This window comes from Mchenga conophoros, linkage group LG22 (assembly GCF_057382185.1).
Source record: "Mchenga conophoros isolate Kocher_MC1m ecotype Shallow Benthic linkage group LG22, M_conophoros_male_GT1.1, whole genome shotgun sequence".
Lineage (NCBI taxonomy): Eukaryota > Metazoa > Chordata > Actinopteri > Cichliformes > Cichlidae > Mchenga > Mchenga conophoros.
Genome location: NC_140546.1, coordinates 35,087,481 through 35,107,901, shown reverse-complemented (window position 1 = coordinate 35,107,901; position 20,421 = coordinate 35,087,481). Strand labels below are relative to the sequence as shown.

The following is a 20,421-nucleotide window of genomic DNA, read 5'->3' as shown; positions in this document are numbered from 1 at the left end:
TGGACTAGACATTCACTTGAAGCTCTGTGACAACAAATGCATCCAACTAATCTCCCAACATGGCAGAACAGAAAGGCATGTTGCTAGCTGAACAAGGAGATGTGTGTGTGATGTTTAGTGATACATGTTGTACCTTCTTCCATTCATGGCTCACAAGACATTTTATAGAGTAAAGTAATCAAGTTCCAGGTCGAGAAAGATTAGGTCCCAAAACCAAACAAGTAAGCAGGTCAGTATGAAGACGGGTAAAGTTCTAAGTTTATTTTTGAAACTATGACATTCCCCAAAGAAAGCAATATAAAGAGTAGCAATAAAATGTCCAGATATTTTAAAAAAGGAGACAAAATAACTATAAGGACACAAGGTAAACAATGCTCAACAACAATTTAATGGTGAAAAAAAAATGTCCCCAGTCACAATCAAGGCCACACATTACCAACAGATTCCTCGAGGAATAGGATGGGCCAAAAAAAGATTCCATCTCAGCAAACCTCAACTTAAGAGGTCAATCTGACCACTGCTACACACACACAGCACACACACGCCCGTTCAGCTATCTTAGTGAGGACCTTAATTGACATAATGGTTTCCCTAGCCCCTTACCCTAACCCTAACCATTAAAAATGAATGCCTAACCCTAACCATAACCTAATTGTAACCCTGACACTAAAACCACATTTTGAGCATCAAAAAGGCCTTAAAATGTGTGAGGTGTGTGTGTCCTCACAAGTGACTGTTGGTTCTCAAAAGTATAGTAGAATGCAGATTTTGGTACTCACAAAGATAGCTAGACAGGAACACACACACACACACAGTGACGGAGTGCCACTAGTAACTGGTTAAAAAGCTTACAGGATGTTGAAACTACATCCATTGTAGAAACCCATCTGTGAATTCAGCATATTGATAATTTAATATGAATTTACCTAAAGGTAACGTTTGAGTGTCACCCATGACTTGCATGAATCCTCATGACATCTGAAGTACAAGTATCAATATATTAATGCTGATTACAGCAGTGAATGTTTAAATGCAAAAAGTGGGATACAATTAACCTGTGTATAGCATATATTCAATGCTCACAAGATGTTTTGCAGAGTAAAATGTGCACTAGCTCAGGAAAGGCAAGGTACCATTAGCATGTACATTTACTGGATTAAAAATACTGGGGGCTGCCAGGTCTACCTCTCAGCCTCCTAGTAAAAATATCCATGATAATGAAAATCCCAAGAGAATTTCAGAAAAGTTGACATCTGACGTTGAGGTTAAGGTCACAGAGACTCAATCTGAGAGTTTTATTAGATGAATCCATGGTATGAATTTGAATTTCCCAGGTGACTTCCTTCTGAAGTTTTAGAAAACTTGACCTCTGACCTTAAGGTCAAGCTCACTGAGAGCTTGACCTAAAGGTCTTGAAAGTCATTCAAGATTTTTTAGTAACTGCACCTAGGGTATGAATTTCAAAATCTGTTCAAGTGACCATGTTACTGACCAAGTCAGTGCCTTTTCAACCAAGTTCAACATCCTCACATGACGAGGGTTTACATTTCATAGTGTTTGAATTGTTGGCAAACAGACAAATACAAAAATTAGTTCTTTCTTGGAGGAAAAATCGAATTCATAACTTAGGCCATTTTTGTAACAGGGGCCACCATGCAAATGTTCAACCCCCCCCCAAAAAAAAAAGAAAAAAAGAAAAACAACAACACACCAAGCAGCTGGCACTGGCCTGGAACCACAGAGTTGCTGAGCACTAAACTGGAATCAGTGACATCAGTTGTTATGGGGATGTAAATTTACCAGTGATGTGGATTCTGCTACTATGTAACATTCAGTTCTTTGTCAAAATAATGGATAGTTCTTGGAAGACACCAAGGCAGAAGTTGCCCCTTTATGGCACAGGAACCAGTAACAGTGGGTTTAGGTCTCAGAGCAGATGTGCTGAGACCTGAATCCAAAGTGTATCTCGATCTTTACAGAATGTCAGTCCTCACTTAGACTGTCACATATTGTCAGGCAGTTGTGCAGGAACTCTGCACGTGGAAGATGGTGCGAACATTCGCATTAACAGCAGCCATTCTATTTTCATTGCAGTGGAATCCAGGCTAAAGATATAAGGTATGTAGCTATGGCTCTACAACAACCGTGAATGGTTGCAAGCTGTCTGCTGCATGTCTGTTTGTTGTCTGCCTATATAATGACTTTTACATAGTTATAGACAGCAGCAGTCTGTTTTATGAGAGACTGCTGGTTTCTCAAAAATTGTAGTGGCTCTGATTTTTAAGGAATCTGTTTTGAGCCCCAGCCAGCAGGTGGCCTGGTAATGGATGCTTGGAGGTACCCATTTTATGTTATGGTTTTTCTTCCTGAAGAAGAAAAACCATAACGAAGAAATGTCCTACAGCAGCGGTTCCAACAGTCGGAATGAGCCAATGTGCCTCAAACAGATTCTCTGGTACAAAAGAGAAGAAACAAATAAAATTAGAAAAAGAAAAACAGCAGAATAGCAAAAAAACCCAAACTGTTTGCTTTACTGGTTATGCAGTACAGCAAACTTTATAAACATGCAATGACCAACAAAACGGTCATTGCATGTTTATAAGGAAAACAAAATAGACACAGAATCTCTTCATTTTAGAGCAGAAATTGCGACATCTTATTGTGGTGGAGGTGTTTGTATGTCGTGATCCTAGGAGCTATGTGGTTGGGTCAATTTGCCATGATACGCTTTCCCAATTGTTCCTGGGTGAGGAGACCAATAAAGAGCAATTCAGAAACCATTGGTTTCTTTGCTGTCTAAGCAAAGAAACCAAGGAACAAGTCTACACTTGGGGGGAGGTTTCTGGGCTCTCACCCTGAAGCCAGGCCCGGGGAGTGGCCGCTGGCTGGGCCTTAGCCCGTGGGGCTGGAAACAGCTACATGGAGGTGAAAAAAACATGATCTTAACTGCTCAAAGGGATAGCTGAAGCGCTGACAATGGGGCCAGAGTTGTAATAACCTGGAGTTTTCCTTTTGCTAATCACAGTAACCCTATACTTCATTATATCTACAGAGTGTAACTTGAAAAAATGTCTTACCATGTTTTAGGCAATCACAACCTAAACTGTCCGTCTGCGTTTAAGTTAAGCAGCACACCATGAGCAACACACAGAGTTTAAGAAAGCCTTTCATTTCCTATAAAACTGTGACCTTTTTGGGATCAACAGTACAATTTGACCATATATTCATTATATTTCAGTAACCCTACATTTAAATTAATTTAATTTTGTGTCATTTAGATGAGGTTTGATTTGTTCTCTTCAATATGTTATAAAGTCAGCTATGGCAGCCTACCAGCTCTGTTCCCCATAGTGTGAACTATGGAATACTGCAGTTCAAAGAAACTAGGCGTTGTGAAGAATAGAATTCTCTAAAGTGAAGTCGTATTGAAAGCTGGCTAGATTATAATTTATGTCCCGGGACAGCAATATATCAGGGATGAAGGGGAATCCTGCCTGCATGGCCAGGACATGAGGAGCCAAAGTGAAGGGGACATCCCCGAGGAGATCTGGAAGAGTCGAATGTGCTTCCACTGCTCGAGGTCTCATCGTTGTCCCCGTGTTGTGTGAAGTTGCTGGGAACTTTGTGTCATACTGCGGATCTGGAGTTGAGCAGGACAACTATGAAGAAAAGGAGAGATGTTCCTTGTGAGTGTACAATGTTGAAACCAGTTTTGTGCAACATTCTGCCCGAATTCTGCCCTGAAGTTCAATTTATGTCTTATTCTGCTGGATAAGATTTAGATTACTGGGTTGTGTCAGACATTTGTGTTAATGTGGAGGCTCTGAATAGATGCATCTCACAGTTTTCTGTACAGTGAGACAATGGCGCAAACAGTAATTCACAAACATGCAGTTACAAGTATAATTAGAGTCTAAAGCAAAGTGCCCAATTAGACATAAAGCAGTCAATGCTAAAGTAGTGAGGCTTGGGAAGTAAATGTGAAATGATCAGAAGGCGAGCGATGAGGCTTCTGCTTAAGCTCAGTGTTAAAGGGCTTGAAGAGTGATCGTGGCATGCTGCTCACCTTTGATGCTTGCACTATGACATTTGTTGAGGGCTGTGTGACGTTCATGGTTTGCAGCTTCTGTCTCTGTTCTTCAACTGTCTCGGCTGGAGATCAAACAGGACAGACAGCTTAATGTTTACTAGAAACAAATACTGAAGAAACAAGAAGAAATAAGGCTTCTCACCCAAAAAAAATATATATTCTATTCATTAATAAATATTTATTTACCTCATTTTCAAGATGCATGTGAACATGAAACATCATAATCAGCAAACACAATTAACAGCTATGGTATCAATTATAAAACAAACAAATTAATTAATTAATTAAAAAGTTAAATCATACATTCCCTCGTTCTTGAGTTAACGCGTTCAGAAGATTTTCAGAAAACTGGACCTCTGATTTTGAGGTAACAAATAAGGGAATTCAGAATTTGATGGCAGCAAGAGGTCTTAAAAGTCGGCAAAACTGGGAGACCAGTGTATAGCACAGAGTCACATTACAGGTCAGTAACGTGATTGGTACAAAAAGACCGTCACAGAAAAGTAAAGCTAGACAGAGATCCACCAATCTTCAAAAAACTACAATAAAGAGAAGCCAAAATGAGACAAATATGGCCTCTGTGTCGAGTCCTGTCAGTGCTCTTGCTGTATCGTTTTAAATTAACTAAAGGTTGCTCAGAGAGTTTATATGGAGAGTTTTTCTTTAAAAACCAACAAACAAAAAAGAATTACAGTAGTCCAAACTAGAGGTAAAAATGCATGAACAGGATGATATTGTGCAAATGGAAGAAAGCAGTCCTACAAATTTGTTTAATAAGCAAATTAAAGGACTTATCCTGGTCACAAACTACTCCAAGATGTCTCATAGTGTTACTAGAAGCCAAGGCAATGCAATACCTGGTTAGACACTGTGTTTCTGAGATTTTTTAGGTCTAAATACAATAACCTCAGTTTTATCTGAATTTATAATTAATTATAAATTATATAAATTACTTCTAATTTATAAATTAGAAATCATCCTCTCTTTGTCTTTAAGACATTCATGTAGTGTAACTAATTGGTATATGTCATCTGAATCTGGATCCTTAGCTGGGAGAAACTGGCACTAACAGCAGCATTTCTTTGTTTATCAAATGTGAAGCTGCTGTCAAAAATCACCCGCAGGGCCAACTTTGGAAAAGACTGAAATCCCCCTGGCTGCCTTTACTATCAAAGCTGAGGGGATAACAATTTGATGAAAGTGGTCAGAGTGCTAAAACAGAGCTAAGCAGATCATGATTATTCGTAATCAAAGACAAATAAAAAATACAAGTCTGATCAACTTGTTAGTAGAGAAATGTAGTCTGAGTAGAGGAAATGTCTATTCTAGTTGTCTAGATTTTGTGTGTATAGACTTGATCCATCATCAGCCCTTTTTACTCATGTCTGAGTTTGAGATGATAAGAACTGTGTGGCCGACCCATCATTATAGTTTGGAACAAGAAAAACAGTGTTAAATGTTGGAAGGGTTAAACACAGAATTATGATGTGAATTATGTGAATTTGCTGAGAGTTAATTATGCTCAGTACTGATCAGCACATAATCAGTTAAATATAAAGATGTTTGAGTTTGGCTAAAATGATGAATAAGAATAAAAGTAAGAAAATAAAATAATGATTTTTTGAGACACGCCTAACTCAGACCTAACTGACAGCCTGTGTAGAAACAGCCTTGAGAGATGTGAGAGTGGCTGTGTGTGTGTGTGTGTGTGTGTGTGTGTGTGTGTGTGTGTGTGTGTGTGTGTGTGTGTGTGTGTGTGTGTGTGTGTGAGAGAGAGAAAGAGAGTGAATGAGAGCACATACAGGACACAACACGCTGATTTCTGGATGTCTGACTTTTAAAGTGTGTGATTTAGTGAAAGGGGGATTGTACTCAGTATATTGTGTTGAGTAAATTGTGGTTAACAAACACAGATTTTTAAAGCCTTTAGACATAAAGGGAGTATGCTAAAGAACGTGCTAATAAAATCTGAACTGAATGAAATGTGAAGTAAATCTTATTGATATGTGACTGAATGATCAAATGTAATTAAATTTTCCATGTTAACAGAGAACGATAGAGAGAGAGATAAGGTGGGGCTGAAGATTAGTGAATCTTATGTAAACAACTGATGGGTTAAATAGATATTAGAGAGAGAGAGAGAAGGGTGGGGCGAGTGGGGCACATAACAAGTATAAACTGGGATGCCTGGAGGCGTTGGGGGTCAGTCTCCAGAGCCCTGCGTGATGAGCAGTTCAAAGGACTGGATTCCAGAAGTTTACCGTTGGAGATTCCAACAAAGGCGCCAAGGGGAGTTTGTCCACGGTGGACTCACAGATTGCATTTGGCCCTATTTCATCATTATGATCATCATCAGGGTTGGATTATAATTCTGAGAAGGATTTGAACTTCCATCGTTTTCTAAGTGGAAGTTGCAGCTTCTCAAGACTTCCAAGCTGTTACCTGCTTTGTTACCATCTTTGAGAAGATGTGGAATCTATCAAGGAAACCTGGTTTACTGATTATTCCCATTAACACAGAGCAGTGAAGTGGAACACATCTTCAGTGCTGGAAGTGGCCACCACACCACCAACCTCTCTCCCCTCAAAGACAAGAACAAAACATGCATATAACCTTAAAGTGAGTTAATTAAATTAATAGAATTTAAGTGATTTGATTATTTTTTAAATGTTTTTCTTTTTATTATTTTATTGCTCCTGCCCAGCTGCTTTAATAAAAACCTGCAATTAAAGTCTAAACTGTCGACATTCCCTTTTTGACCCTTTGTGGAACAATAAAGGTATAAATCTAAGTATTAATCTATATTAGTCCAAATAGCTCTGATTCGCTGCTCAAGCCTTTCCAAGTAATATTTTCCCTTGGGCCTGTTGTATGGGCCTCTAAAACCAACTCAGATTAACAAGTGCCACAAACGACACGGGAGCTGCAATAACAGGTGTTACTTATAAGATCTGACCTGCAAGGCTACTCTGGTTTGTTCATATCAGGCCAAGCAGGGAAGACACTTGGACGTCAAGGGAGTCAGGCTGAGCAAGTGGCCTCAGCCACATTGACTCCAGAAACCTGCACTATCTGGGTACGGATAACAGGATCAGGGATTAGATGTTTTAATGAGACAGCTGGAATCAACTTTCTGTATAGGGGTTTTGTGGGTCTACTGATCAATAGGGGATGACATTTAAAAGAGGAGTGAGTGTCAGGAAGTCCAAAAGGTACCACTTCTGTTTTTTCTCTCTTTTTTTTAAACTAATGGAGTATTAAGAGTTAAAAAGAGTATTGGACTTAAAAATGGATCCTTGGGGGATCCCACAAGTGAGGCGAGCAGGTGTTGAAGAAAACTCAATTAACCTGACAGAAAGCTTCTGTCTGTTAAATAACATCTAAACCATCAAAAGCAGTGACTCAACACAGCTCTCTAGTCTAGAGATTAGGATAACTGTCTCAGCACTTAGGTCTAAAAGCGTGAGAATCGCCCAAGTCGGTAATTAATAAATGACCATTAAAAACTTTTAAAAGTGCTTGTGCTGTGCTATGATGTGGTTTGAAACCAGACTGAAATGTGACACTATTAGCTTTCAGAAAAGCCTAAAGCTAGTGGAAGACAACTTTCTATAGCACCTTAGAGAGAAAGAGCAATTTAGAGATCTATCTAAATTGTGCATCTGTGCGTTCACATTTGCAGTTTTGTCTTGTTATACAATATTTAAAATTTTAAAACAACAAACAAAACATTTTTGGAAATATTTGTGGGTGTTTTCTTGTTTGTTTGCTTTTTGTACCACTTGAACAGTGGCCCTCACAAGAGGTGACAGTGCCAGCAGTGGCTCACAACTCATTTAAGTTTGAGACACCAGTCAGTAAAACTGTGTGTAGGCTCTACATAAGAGCAATGCACAACACCACTGGTCTTTTGTCATGCAGTACATGCTACAGGGTATGATGATGGTTGAAAGGAACAAAACACACAACTCCAACCACATTCATCCAGAAATGCCTATACTATTATATATTGGACATATATTTATTAGTTTCAGATGTAGCCATTCTTGTATTTTGCTTGTTTACATTATTGTATTTGCACAACTCTGTTGCTTGTGAAGCTCGCACACAAGAATTTCACTCACATGTGCTGTACCAATGTACCTGCACATGTGATGTGACAATAAAAGTGATTTGATTTGATTTGATTTGACATTCTGGAGTTGTGAGTTCATTTTAACATTACAGTGCTTCCTGTCAGAGGTGCATACCTGTATGTGAATGTGCAGATAACCATACATCACTAAGAAAAACTCTTAAAAATTTGTAAAACAAGTTGTAAACTTCAGCTTTATATATAGTTTCATTTTAATATGTTCCTTACCAACAATAACAAATCCTCCATCTACTTCCTTGTCTGGGGTTGACTTCTTTGAGTCCTTACGCAGTCCAAACAAGCTCCACATGATAAACCTGTGTAAAGAAAAACCCAAAAACAGAAGAAGCAATAGGTTAGATGAAGAGCCAGTGCATTATACGTTTCGCATTCATTCATTTTATCATGCTTACTGTCGAGAAAGCATAACAACAGACTGATTCACTCGAAGTTCAAATGTCAGTAAACAGAAACAGCAACCTTCAGGTTGTTATCTGAAGGTTAGTTTTGTAGAAGCTTCAGGGAACCCTTAGGAATGTTCTCAGGTTTTTACATAACCTGAGAAAAGTTTTAGGATTGTGCTTTAGTTTCTTGTGTGGTATGCAAATGCAAGTGATAAATGTAATAATGTCATGAAAAAATATACCCATGTCTTTGAATAACTCAGTTAACTGAGGAGACAGTTTCCCCCTTTTTCTTTGTTTGAAATCACTGAATTTGCTACTAGACATTTAAATCTGTAAGTTCTACCACTTCTACCACAGTCAGGTAGTGTACCAATTTTTAGTCTAGAAAAGGGTCTCCCAGCACACCCTCAAAATATGTTTGGATGTGCCAGGTCTGGAATTCCAACATGTGAGTTCACAGGCATTACCTTCAGAACAACAAGGGTAACATTTTAAGGGAAAACTGCTTAAATTTAACTATTTTTGGTGCTGCTAATTTAACAAGTTGATGATTCTGTCATGTGTTCCTTACTTTGTGTGTTTTGGTGCAGCCCTGAAGGTGTACCTATCTGTGACTTTTACCAGTGTGAGAGCAGCAGCACAGAATCCTTAATATTTGTTTAAAGATAAATGTCTCTCTGTTGGCACCTATGAATTCCAGCAAACAAATAGCACTACAGAGTACACTATTTGCACTTGTAAAAAAATGTATTCCTCATCCCAGCTTAATGGTCGCCTTCTTTTTTTTTGGCTGCTCCCTCTTTTAGGGATTTTAACAACAGATCATCTGCCTCTATCTCACTCTATACCCAGCATCCTCTGCTGTCACACCCATTCCAATGTTAAGAAACACAATTTTTCTTTTTCATTTAGCCTCTGAAACTGGATTCAAACTGAAAACCTTCAGTTGATCTACCTTTTAGGCTATACCTGTTACTTGTAGCTGTCCACCCTAACACAGCAGGCTTTAAAACTAGCTCTGATCCAAAAAGCAGAATCCATTCTTATTGGAATGCAACCAATATTGTTCTTTTTTTCTACTTTGAAGTCAAATGGTCTGCTATTGAAGAGGTCTGACTATGTATCCCATACATATCAGGTATATCACTGTTTACAGAAGATCTCAAGGAGCCGCGTGACAGGAAGAACACGAGATAGAAATGAGTCCTTCAGCAAGTCATCTAAAAATACTTCCTCATAAAGACATCTACTACACCACACCGTAACTTCGCCACGATATATGCATCCGGTTCTGTCATTCACTTATCGTTCTGCCATGCCTAGATGTTCTGCCACACAGAATATATCTTTCTACCCGCCTTTATATAATATATATAATTTATCAACATCCATTCTTTGACTTGAGCAGCCACACTGTGCTACTAAACCACTGTGTTGTTACACCATAACTATTATAGGCTGACATTTCATGTGATCAGTGCTGTGAATATCTGTTAGTGACAAATAAATTCATTAATAGAAATTACAGAAATATTGCACTTGCATTTGTTCAAAGTTTATGCTGGTTGAACTGCAGCAAACATTTAGAGAAGCAACCAGGAAAATATTAAACAAATATATTAAGAAATGATTTTATGCTGAAGAGTGAGTGCAGGTAACGTATTTCGGTTCTGGATCCCATCTTTGGGCCATTGTTTTGTCTCAATCCAGTTTATTTTTTTCCAGTCATTGTATTGGAACCACATAAAATAAAAATACATTATGCGTAGTGAACCACAGTATATTTCATTCGGTATCTCCAATGTGTGGAATCCCATTTTGAAAGACGCATCTCTTTAACTTCACAGAAGTCTGCTAACGACTTGTGAAATGTGTATTCTGCTGAGATCTCACTACATATTTACAGTCTCGGTGCTCTACAGGACTATTGCCTGATATTATCAAGAATGGAGTTTCGCTAAAAAAAAACGTTCACAGAACGTCCTTGTTTGTTGAGACTTCACATCTTTGTTCTGAAAACTGACGATAAACGTCAAATCCGTTCTACACATAATTTAGTCAAAGAGAAAGCCAAGGCGAACGACGTTGAATCACTTTAAACAAACGGGCGTATTTAAGGTTTTCATGGGCATATGAATGTAGAAATGCATCACAACTTATTAGTGATACATTTCTTTTAAAGTGACCCTGGTCGCTGTCTACCCTTCGGTCGTGTTTTGAGAGCCCAAACAACAGCCATGGCGCTATAGAAAGTGAAAATGGCACTCTTACTATCGTTACTTGTCGAATTCAGAAAGCCTTAATAAAGTCAGTTCTTGTTCCTTTAGTGTTTACTGCCAGTTATTGGTGCCACTCGTTTACTTCCTGTTCGTGTTACCTTCGCTCAGCATTACAAAAAATATCAGAATATTCTATCATATTTTCGCCCTTTAGGATCACCCGAGTTATTATGACGGTGAATTCACTGACCTTAAAGCGGTCCTTGTCCACGTAGAAATTATCAGTGTTCTTTTTTTGTAAAATTCGTGCTGTCAGCAATATGTAGCGGAATGATTCGTTGTCGTTTCCGCGGAAGAAAATGTTAGAGCACAACGGATATGGCTTGGAAAAATGAGAGGCGCTTGTTTTGTATTCCCCTTTGGCCGTAATTTCAAGTGCCGCGTTTTTTCATGTAATGTGGGTAAGCCGCCCGCCTGAGCTGCGCCTTTGTACTAAAGGTCAGGACTACGCGTTTCCCGCGCTGTGTTGCGCTGTCGAAGGTCCAGGAACGTGAAAGAAGCTAACTGTAAAGATGGCAAGTCTACTGGACGCTTCTAAACCAAGAATAAACTGCTCTATGCTGTCACAGCACATTGGCAGAGGTGTCTGCTTCGTTGGGCGCGTTGAAAAGGTGGGTTTTGGCTGGTGCTAGTTAAACTATTTTTAACAATTATAAATATGGATTAACCTACACCTGCATATATGCACTGGCCCACTCTGTTAACAGCAAGGACATAAAGTATTAGTTTTGCTTTTCTTGACCAGGTTCACCCAACAGGAAAAACGTTCAGTGTGTCTGATGGAGAAGGAAAGAGCGCTACGGTAGAATTGAACGAACCTGTGAGTACTGCCATAATTTATGGCATCAGTTTGCCTACACGTTTCAGGGTGAGCGGTGCTGGTGGTACGAAGTATGTGGTACAACTGGTCTGTGGACCACTCTTGTTTGCTTGTACCGTTGTTGTTGGTCATATTCTCCGCGTAGGAGCTTCGCTCGCCGCCGCATCGTCATCACACAGTCACTTCTATTTATGCCTGCCCGCACAGGGAGTCGCTGCAGTATTCTGAACGACGTGTCGGATAAGCTCAACTATACAGCTGTGACTGTAATTATGAGGGGAGATTTCAGTGTTAATGATCAATTCCTAGATAGATTTCCTCCCAAATACAGCACTCATAACTTTATTCTGTCATAGTTATGTAGTTAGTCACAGTATGTTTCTTTCCGTGGTCAACACTACACATTTAATCAGTGATGGGAATAAGAGCGTGGGGAACATCACAAGCCTGATACCTGCAAGCTTGCCCATATGGAAAAAATATATATCAATCTTATAAAGTTTGTATCTGTCTTGTGTGAAACTTGTATGAAAAGCATACAAGAGTGAAAACAGATATAAGATCCCTTGAAAAATGATATAATGAAACTTGTATGTTTTGGATACTTACTAAAACAATATATGAAAGTAATGAGAAAGTGGCCACTTTCATGAGTAAATCATAAGTTTTTACTATTTCTTTTCCATAGTGGCCTTTATCTTATAGTGGACAGAAATTATATTTTGAAGAGGCACCAATAATTTATGTCCCATCTTATTTGATGCAGAATACCTGATTGTTCTGAATACTTTGAAATGGTTGTTAGAAAAATGCATTGGCTGCATTTTTAGGTAAATAGCTGCATTTAACTTTGTTGTTTGCAAAAACTGTGCATAGGTTTTTAAAATGTACAATTTCTGTTTGCATTTCAAGTTATGAAAATGATTTGTTAAACAGTAAAAAAACGTAACTCTTCTACTCGGATTTTATGTTTTTAAGTCTGATTTTTAGATTATTGTGCTAATACAGAATGCCAAAATGGAAAAACTAACTGTAAATTCAGACATGTGAGGTTGTGCTGAAAAGAATGATACCAAACAAGCCAAGATAAACAGTTTTTAAAGGTGAACTTTAGAGGTAAATGAAAAGTAGTCAGAAACAGCCAATTATACCCTGGACCCCACAGGGTTAAACTTTTTTTTTAAAGTAATGCTATAGTTACTTTACCAAGTAATTAGTTACTTTTAGAATATAGTAACTGAGTTACTAATTCACTTACTTTTTTAAAGAAGTAACTATTACTAATTACCTTTGCAAAGTAACTTGCCCAACACTGCATTTAACAAAGAGCATATCAATAAAAAAAAGCAAGAATTCACGAGACAAAATAAAAGAACTGAAATTAAAAAGGGTGCTCTTTTGTGCTTATAACATATAAAAATTGAAACAAACAAACAAATCAGTTAAGATACATCAAGCATATTCGATATATCCGCCCACCCGTAGTTGGTTGCAGTTGATAGACTCACATTAGTTTATGTTAGCTAACTAATAAGAGAACAGTGGAGTCAAGGAGACTAAAACAAAAAACAGTCTACAGGGGTCAGTGTGGGCTGCCCATGGCTGCAACAATGAGTTTTCTGTTAAGAAACCTACTCTAGCAGGGGAAAGAAGTATGTCCTATTTCAGGCAAGAATGAAATTCAATTAGAGCATTAAGGATTAAGAGGATTAAGGATTACTGGACAAATGAGTACAGACCAAGCCTTGATTGCTAAAGATGTAGCTTTGCTTTATTATATTAATCTGCCTACATCTATATTGTTTTAAAAGTATATTAAAATCTAAATAAATTTAACTGAATTGAAAGTCTTGAGCAGAGATTGTTGACTTTCAATAAACACAGGGGGGATTAAAATATTAATGCAAAATGAAGGTGGAGTGTTGGCAAAATGGCTGGTTTAAAATTTCATTCAGAAACTTTCAATAACTATTTGGTTCTTTTCTTAGCTTGAAGAAGAGCTGAGTGGCATTGTGGAGGTCATTGGTATGGTGTCCAGCAAAGGAGTAATAACCACCACCACATACAACATCCTACGAGAGGACAAAGGCATTCCCTTTGGTACGTCTCTCTAGACTGATTGAGTAAAGTTTTGTTCCTGATCTGTGACTCACAGTGTGCTGTGTCTGCTTATCCCACAGATTTGGAGCTGTATAATGAAGCCCTGAAGGTCATTCACGACTTTCCTCAGTACTACCCGTTTGAAGTGGCTGCAAGTGGATGAAGATTGGCTTCATTGTTTTTGTGTCTCATTTTACATGTTGGAGAGAATAGTGTGGTACAAAATATTTGCATTAAAATGAAAACCTTTGTTAATCACATGTCACTGAAGGTTCTTTTTTTTATGATAAACTGTAAAATAAGTGGGTAATACTTTATGTACTCAAATATAAGCAAATTTAAAAGACACAATAGAGTGACAGCAACAGCAGAATTTCATGTCCACAGTGGCACAGACTGGAATTTACAGCACTGACACTTGAATGGGAAGTGTTCAGCTGGCTAATTTTACTCTTGTCAGTTTCAGCTAGTTTCACATTATGTTTAGCTGAGCTTTCAAACCAATCGGAGAGTAGAATGCGTTACACTTCATAATTCATTTGTAATACATTTTCTTGGCAGCACAAGAACTAAGAGTCATAAAAAGGTTAAATGTAGAGACAAAATATAGAAGCTGAATGGCTTAACCAGGGGTCAGCAACCTTTAACACCCAAAGAGCCATTTGGAGCCAGTTTCCACGCAAAAGAAAACACTGAGCCGCAAATACTTTCTGACATCTAAAATGAAGATAACACTGTATATATTGTTTTTTACATTTATGCTTTGTGTGAACAACTAAGGTGTGCTGCTTATGAAATCCATGAAGTGCTACAGAGAAAATTACATGTTATTTATGTAATTAACACATTTTGAACTGAAAGAAATATAACAAAAGGAAAGCTGAACTAAAATGATCCAGCAAACAAAAACTGTTGTGAGCCGCCACCCTTATATCGGCTTTTGGAGCCTTGACCTGACTTTTAAAAAATAATTGAAGAAAAAAACATTCTGCCTAAAAATGTATTTTACCTGGTTAATGTGTGTGGCGGGGCGTGGTCTGCAGCGTCGCTGCAGGGGAAGCGACGCACCTGAGCTGCACCCGCAATCACGCCTCGTCGCCTTAAAGTCTGTGCTCTCTCTGCTGTTGTGTTGGTGTGTGTCGGGCTGTGAGCTGAAAAGCTACAGCCGGCTGTATGCGTACAGCAACCGTGTGTGAAAAGTGGTCAATAAAGAGATGCTGAAAAGCGTGTTCATGGAAACATCGTCGGGTCTGCCGTGATATGTTTACAATGAGACTTCTGCTCCTGAACCTCTGCGCACAGCGTCTGCAAATCGGGGCTGTACGAAGTCACTTTCATCTTTACGCAGGACTGTAAGCTGTCCTCTGTGAGGCGTGAGCGTGTTTGTTTTTAACATAGTTCACGGTGAAGAACAGCTGCTGACGTAATGTGGATCCGAAGATCCATAACTGGCCTACCCGGGGTTGAAAGTCTCGATAAATGCACGGCGTTTCGGCGGGTATACCGGCTTCCGCGAGTGTGACGCTTATTTTGAGCGATGAAAAAATAATAGAATATAATTTTATTTTTATATTTCAATATCACAATAATCTTCCAGTTTAGAACTACAAGTTAAAAAAACAGAACTAACATAAATAAAATACAGCCAATTACTTCTAATTTATTTTCCCAAACCACGCGGAACCACGCGCAGTATAAGGACTAAGGAGCCGCAGGTTGCCGACCCCTGGGCTTAACAAACCCAGTTGCTAACAGGAAAAGAAATTGCGTCGAGGTAATTGTATTGGAAAGGAGTGGAATAGCCATTTTAAATGTTTTGCTGCTGCGATACATTTAGTCTCAGTTTTAGCAAAGTTCTGTATTGCTCTACATTCCTTATTACTAAAATTACTGTTGTAACAAATTTCCAAAGCTAGGCTAGGATAAATAAAATATTTTTTTGCCTTCTTTCTACACTCCCCCCCCCCCCCAACAGCAGCCAAAAACAGTAAACACTTCTGTTATGAGCGTACTTGGCAGCAGAGGACAGTATAATCAGAGAATTTACCCTGAACAGAGAAGTGTTACAGAGGCATGGGCCAAAAGTACCTAAAAATAACGGGTTCTGTTATGTTGAAAAATATTTTTTGGGTGCAACAAATGATGGGAGCATAGAAGCTAAAGTGAAGACCTGTAATATGAACACATATTGGTTGTTTGGTTCCAGAACAACTGTTCTCTGAACAGTTCTAATAATAATGGATTGCATTTATAGCGCTTTTCGAGGCCCTCAAAGCGCTTTACAATTCCACTATTCATTCACTCACATTCACACACTGGTGAAGGCAAACCACAGTCGTAGCCACAGCTGCCCTGGGGCAGACTGACAGAAGCGAGGCTGCCATATCGCGCCATCGGCCCCGATTTGACAGCAAGTAAGATCAGTATTAAAGCAAGTAGGCCAGTTTAAACAGGTAGGTTTTGAGCTGTGACTTAAAAAGGAAATCTATATTTCTATCTATATTTATATAAGAGTGTACATATATATATATATATATATATATATATATATATATATATATATATATATATATCCCCGCTCACCCCTGTGGGCGGTCAATCCTTCAAGCTCAGGTCCTGTACCAGAGACCTGGGAGCTTCAGGGTATATATTTATATATTTATATATATAAATATATATTTCTTAAGACTGAAGGAAGTGAGTTTCAGAGCCGAGGAGCAGAGCGACGGAAAGCTCTGTTCCCCACAGTGATGACACGAGCAGAAGGAACAACAAGATGAGTGACAGACGAAGATCTGTGAGAGCAGGAAACAGTGGTGATATGAAGCAGATCACAGAGATGAGGGGTAAGGTTATGGATGCACTTACATATGAGATGTAAGATTTTAAAGTTTATCCTTGCTTCTATGGGCAACCAGTGAAGCTATTGAAGAAATGGGATAATATGGTCTCTTAAGGGAGTACGAGTTATGACCCGAGCTGCAGAATTCTGAAGAAGTTGAATTTTATGGAAGGACTTACTGGGGAGACCAAATAAGAGGGAGTTGCAATAATCGATCTGGGAAGTAATAAGACTATGGATGAGGATGGCAGCAGCATGGGGAGTAAGGAAGGGACGAAGTCGGTTAATGTTACGTAAGTGATAGTATGCAGAAAGGGTTATGTAATTGATGTGAGACTGAAATGAGAGAGTACTGTCAAGTATGACACCCAAACTCAAACCCGTAAGTATTTGGACAGCGATTCAGATTTTTGTAGTTTTGACAATCAAGTGAAAATTGGTTAAAATGTGGTTGAAAGGTTTAAATGGTGATCACAGGAAGAATGCTAGAAACACGTTTTTCTTCCACTCAGCCTGAGCTCACATCTCTGCAACGGCTCCTCCTCTTTGCTGCGTGTAAACAGACTCCAGCTCCATGTTAAACTGCCAGAGTCATCATCACTGCTGCTGTTGTGTTATTAATGTTTTTGTTTAAAACTGGCAGCTGCTTTCTGTTCACACGCTTTTGGGTCAGGTGGGGGGGGAGGATGCTGGACAGACATGGCACACCCAAATGTATTGTGAGGGTGCTGGGAATGCCTAGCAGAGGCCCCAGTTCAGGAAATCTTCAACTCCCACCTCCGAAAGAAGTTCAACAGGGAGAGAGTGAGGGAGGCTTAGGACATTGAGTCAGAATGGACAATGTTTTGCACCTCCATACCTGTTAATCTACGTCCCTACCCAGACCTATGGGCATATGCTTTGGGTAGTGATCGAAAGAACAAGACTGCGGATACAAGCAGCAGAAATGTTCCTTCACCTGGGGGTGGGTGGCTTCTGGCTGGCTCAGAGTAGAGCTGCTGCACGTCCACGTCAAAAAGAGCCAGTTGGGGTGGGCACCTCCCAGGTGAGGTTTTCCAGGCATGTTCCACCGGGAGGAGGCCCCAGAGACCCAGGACAAACTGGAGTTCCCCTGGGTAAAGTGGAGCAGGTGGCTGGGGACAGGGGGTCTGGATTCTTTGCTTAGGCTGCTCTCCTTGTGACCTGGCTACAGATAAGTGGAAGAAAATGGATGGATGGAATTATTGTTTGTTTGTATTAAATTTGCAATATTGTTTTGGCAACAGTGTATTAATGCAGCTTGATTGTCATTCTTTTTTCCTTGTTTTTTGTTTTTTCCTTTTCTGGAAATGATCATGGGAAGCTGCAATAATGCTCCCCAGGAGCCAGAGGCAGACAGATCCAGGAGATCCGGGTCATCCGCAGCCCCCAGGACTACTGAAAACATAACAGTACATCTCAGCAACAACTGCACATCTAATCCCAGCAGGAAAATGAGGGAGGGCACCCACGGCCAAATTGTGTGAGAGAGATAACAAGGAGCCGACCAGAGCCAGCCGCCCTGGCACAACCTGAGAACAGGGCACTAAGTGCTCAAATAACCAGCCAGCGTCCAGCAGCACCCAAACCACCAGTGGACCTTCGTCCCGGGCAGGGTGTATGAAACAGGGATGCAGGAAGACACCCCCCCCCCACGTCACTCATTGTTGAAAGTGATATCTTGAGTGGGTCTGTTGGTGAGTGTGAGTGTATAAAGTGTACTGGATAAGTATGACAGTGTGCTATTAAAGTTGGGAGGGAGGGGTCGTTGACATGAGATGTGTCGCAGTAAATGTGTTGTTTGAGACTTTACTTGTAACTTAACAATAAATACTTTTTATACTGATCGTATCAAATACAGAGTTATGGGAAACTTAAACTTAGTTTCAAAATAATTAAATATGACTCTTGGTTTAAGGTTATTGCTGTTTTAAATTGTGTAACATATAAATAGAAGATTTTAATTAGATAAAATAGTGGTGCTATACATGGTCCAAAACTGGGCTGATTTAACTGCATCATAAGAAGTGTTTTTACTAATTTTTTAAATCATACTTACAGTGTTCATATTGATTAAGTGTTGTACTAGAAGTCTCTTGAGTTCAAAGTTAATAAAATGTAAAATGATTAAGTTGCATTCAATTTGTATCAAGCAAATGTAAAAGTCTTAATGTCTTGATGCATGATCGATCATCCAGTAAATCCCAAAGGTTGATTCTGTTCATCTGGACGTTTTCAGTGGGAGAAACATTTCGTCACTCATCCAAGTGACATCTTCAGAATATTACGTAACTGCAAATTATGTTTTTTTTTATTTAGTTGAACTTCAAACCCATAAATCATGTTATTCCTAGTATTGTGTATTCGCTAAGGGCTAAGTCTGATTTGCTCAATTAAAGACTCAGAATACTAGTGTGCATTATATAATTATTCATAGGTTTCAGACACATACCCGACGCACTACCCTACCCTAAAGTAATGTTCTTTTCATCTATCCATGGAGGAAAAATTAAGATATGAAGAGAAACTATGAATTTTGGGGACTTGTGATCCATATTCTGGTCTGACAGCTTTATTTAAATCCCTGAAAGTGGCGACTTTTATTTACAGTTTCAGAGTGAAAGCAAAGCAAACTACAAGGTCCACATTTATGGGAACTTTGCAACAGATTTGGGAAGAACTTTCTAAAGAATATTTGATTTCTATTGTAGAAATAATGCCACGTGTGTGTTCAGTTGTTATATCTGCAAGAAGTGGCTACTTTGATGAGTCAAAAGTTCAGAATATATTTTGGTCTATAAATTACATTACTTCTTTTTTGAACTCAAATTGCTTATTGCTTATGCTTTTCATTTCAGAGTGCAATGAGACATTAAAGTGCATAATTTTCAATAAAAACTTAGCAGTAGAGTATGTGTGCATGTGTCCCCAAATTTCAGTTATATGAGAGATTTACAGTTGTGAGGAAGATTTTTACCTTTGGTTTGATAATAGAGACACTGAGGACAATCTGATGATATTTACTCAGTGAAAACTCTAACTCCTCTAAATGTATCGCAATCAAATGAATTTCCAGGTCTTTGAGGCTAAGTTCCTTCAAATCCAGCTGTCAACTGATATTCAACTTTTTTTTTTTTTAATCTCTATCAAGAACTGCAGTGGATTGAAGAGGCTGATAGAAAAGCTAAACAGTGACTACAGTGATTTTAATGAGAGTCATTTGGAGGAAACTGAAAAATGATCATGTCTTTTGTATCTCTAGCCAGGAATTCAAAGAGAGACATATTTTGTAAATTGAAGATGGGACCTAAACTACATGTCATAGATGTTTGTAGACATAAAAGCTTAAATGCCCAAAACTGAAATAACAACAAGAAAGTAGTTTCTGGGACTTGATCAAATGAGAATGAATAATGTCTATTTGGACTGCCTATAAAGAAACGCACACAAACAAACAAAAAAATCATCAAATTACAGAAAGATGATAAGAGTTTTCTCATAGCAGACTTTTCATGATGCAACAAAGAATCAGCCACACTGGCTGCTGATCTTGCTTGCTTCTCTCGTTCATAATCAAACATGAAGTTTTCATTTTGATGAAGTAATTTTTAAAAGTTAAGAGATGAAAATACTTTCCAATAAAAAGGTTTTTCGGCTGAAATAGTCTACTGCACCCAGGAGGGGGCGAAAATGCGCCAGTCATCTACTTTGTTGACTAAACGAAGAAGAC

The 20,421-nt window shown here is 38.8% G+C and overlaps 2 protein-coding genes across 4 annotated transcripts; one reads left to right on the top strand and one right to left on the bottom strand.

Moving 5' to 3' along the window:
• Positions 1–240: 240 nt before the first annotated feature.
• On the bottom strand, positions 241–11,251 carry umad1 (UBAP1-MVB12-associated (UMA) domain containing 1). 3 transcript variants are annotated; one of them, XM_085262116.1, is made up of 5 exons: positions 11,102–11,251; positions 8,454–8,542; positions 4,067–4,152; positions 3,495–3,659; positions 241–2,452 (listed from the first exon to the last, which is right to left on the bottom strand). In XM_085262116.1, exons 2-5 carry the CDS (start codon positions 8,533–8,535, stop codon positions 2,399–2,401), a joined length of 387 nt encoding a protein of 128 aa, XP_085118242.1. In that variant the 5' UTR covers positions 8,536–8,542; positions 11,102–11,251; the 3' UTR covers positions 241–2,398. The 3 variants fall into 3 exon arrangements, with proteins under 3 accessions (XP_085118242.1, XP_085118240.1, XP_085118241.1); XM_085262114.1 differs by having other exon boundaries at positions 241–3,659; positions 11,102–11,246; XM_085262115.1 differs by lacking the exon at positions 11,102–11,251 and adding an exon at positions 10,904–11,002 and having other exon boundaries at positions 241–3,659.
• Positions 11,252–11,352: 101 nt separating this feature from the next.
• rpa3 (replication protein A3) lies at positions 11,353–14,091 on the top strand. Its single transcript, XM_085262117.1, has 4 exons — positions 11,353–11,522; positions 11,657–11,731; positions 13,720–13,831; positions 13,912–14,091. The coding sequence occupies exons 1-4, from the start codon at positions 11,424–11,426 to the stop codon at positions 13,992–13,994; spliced, it is 369 nt and encodes a 122-aa protein (XP_085118243.1). The 5' UTR covers positions 11,353–11,423; the 3' UTR covers positions 13,995–14,091.
• The last annotated feature ends 6,330 nt before the right edge of the window (positions 14,092–20,421 follow it).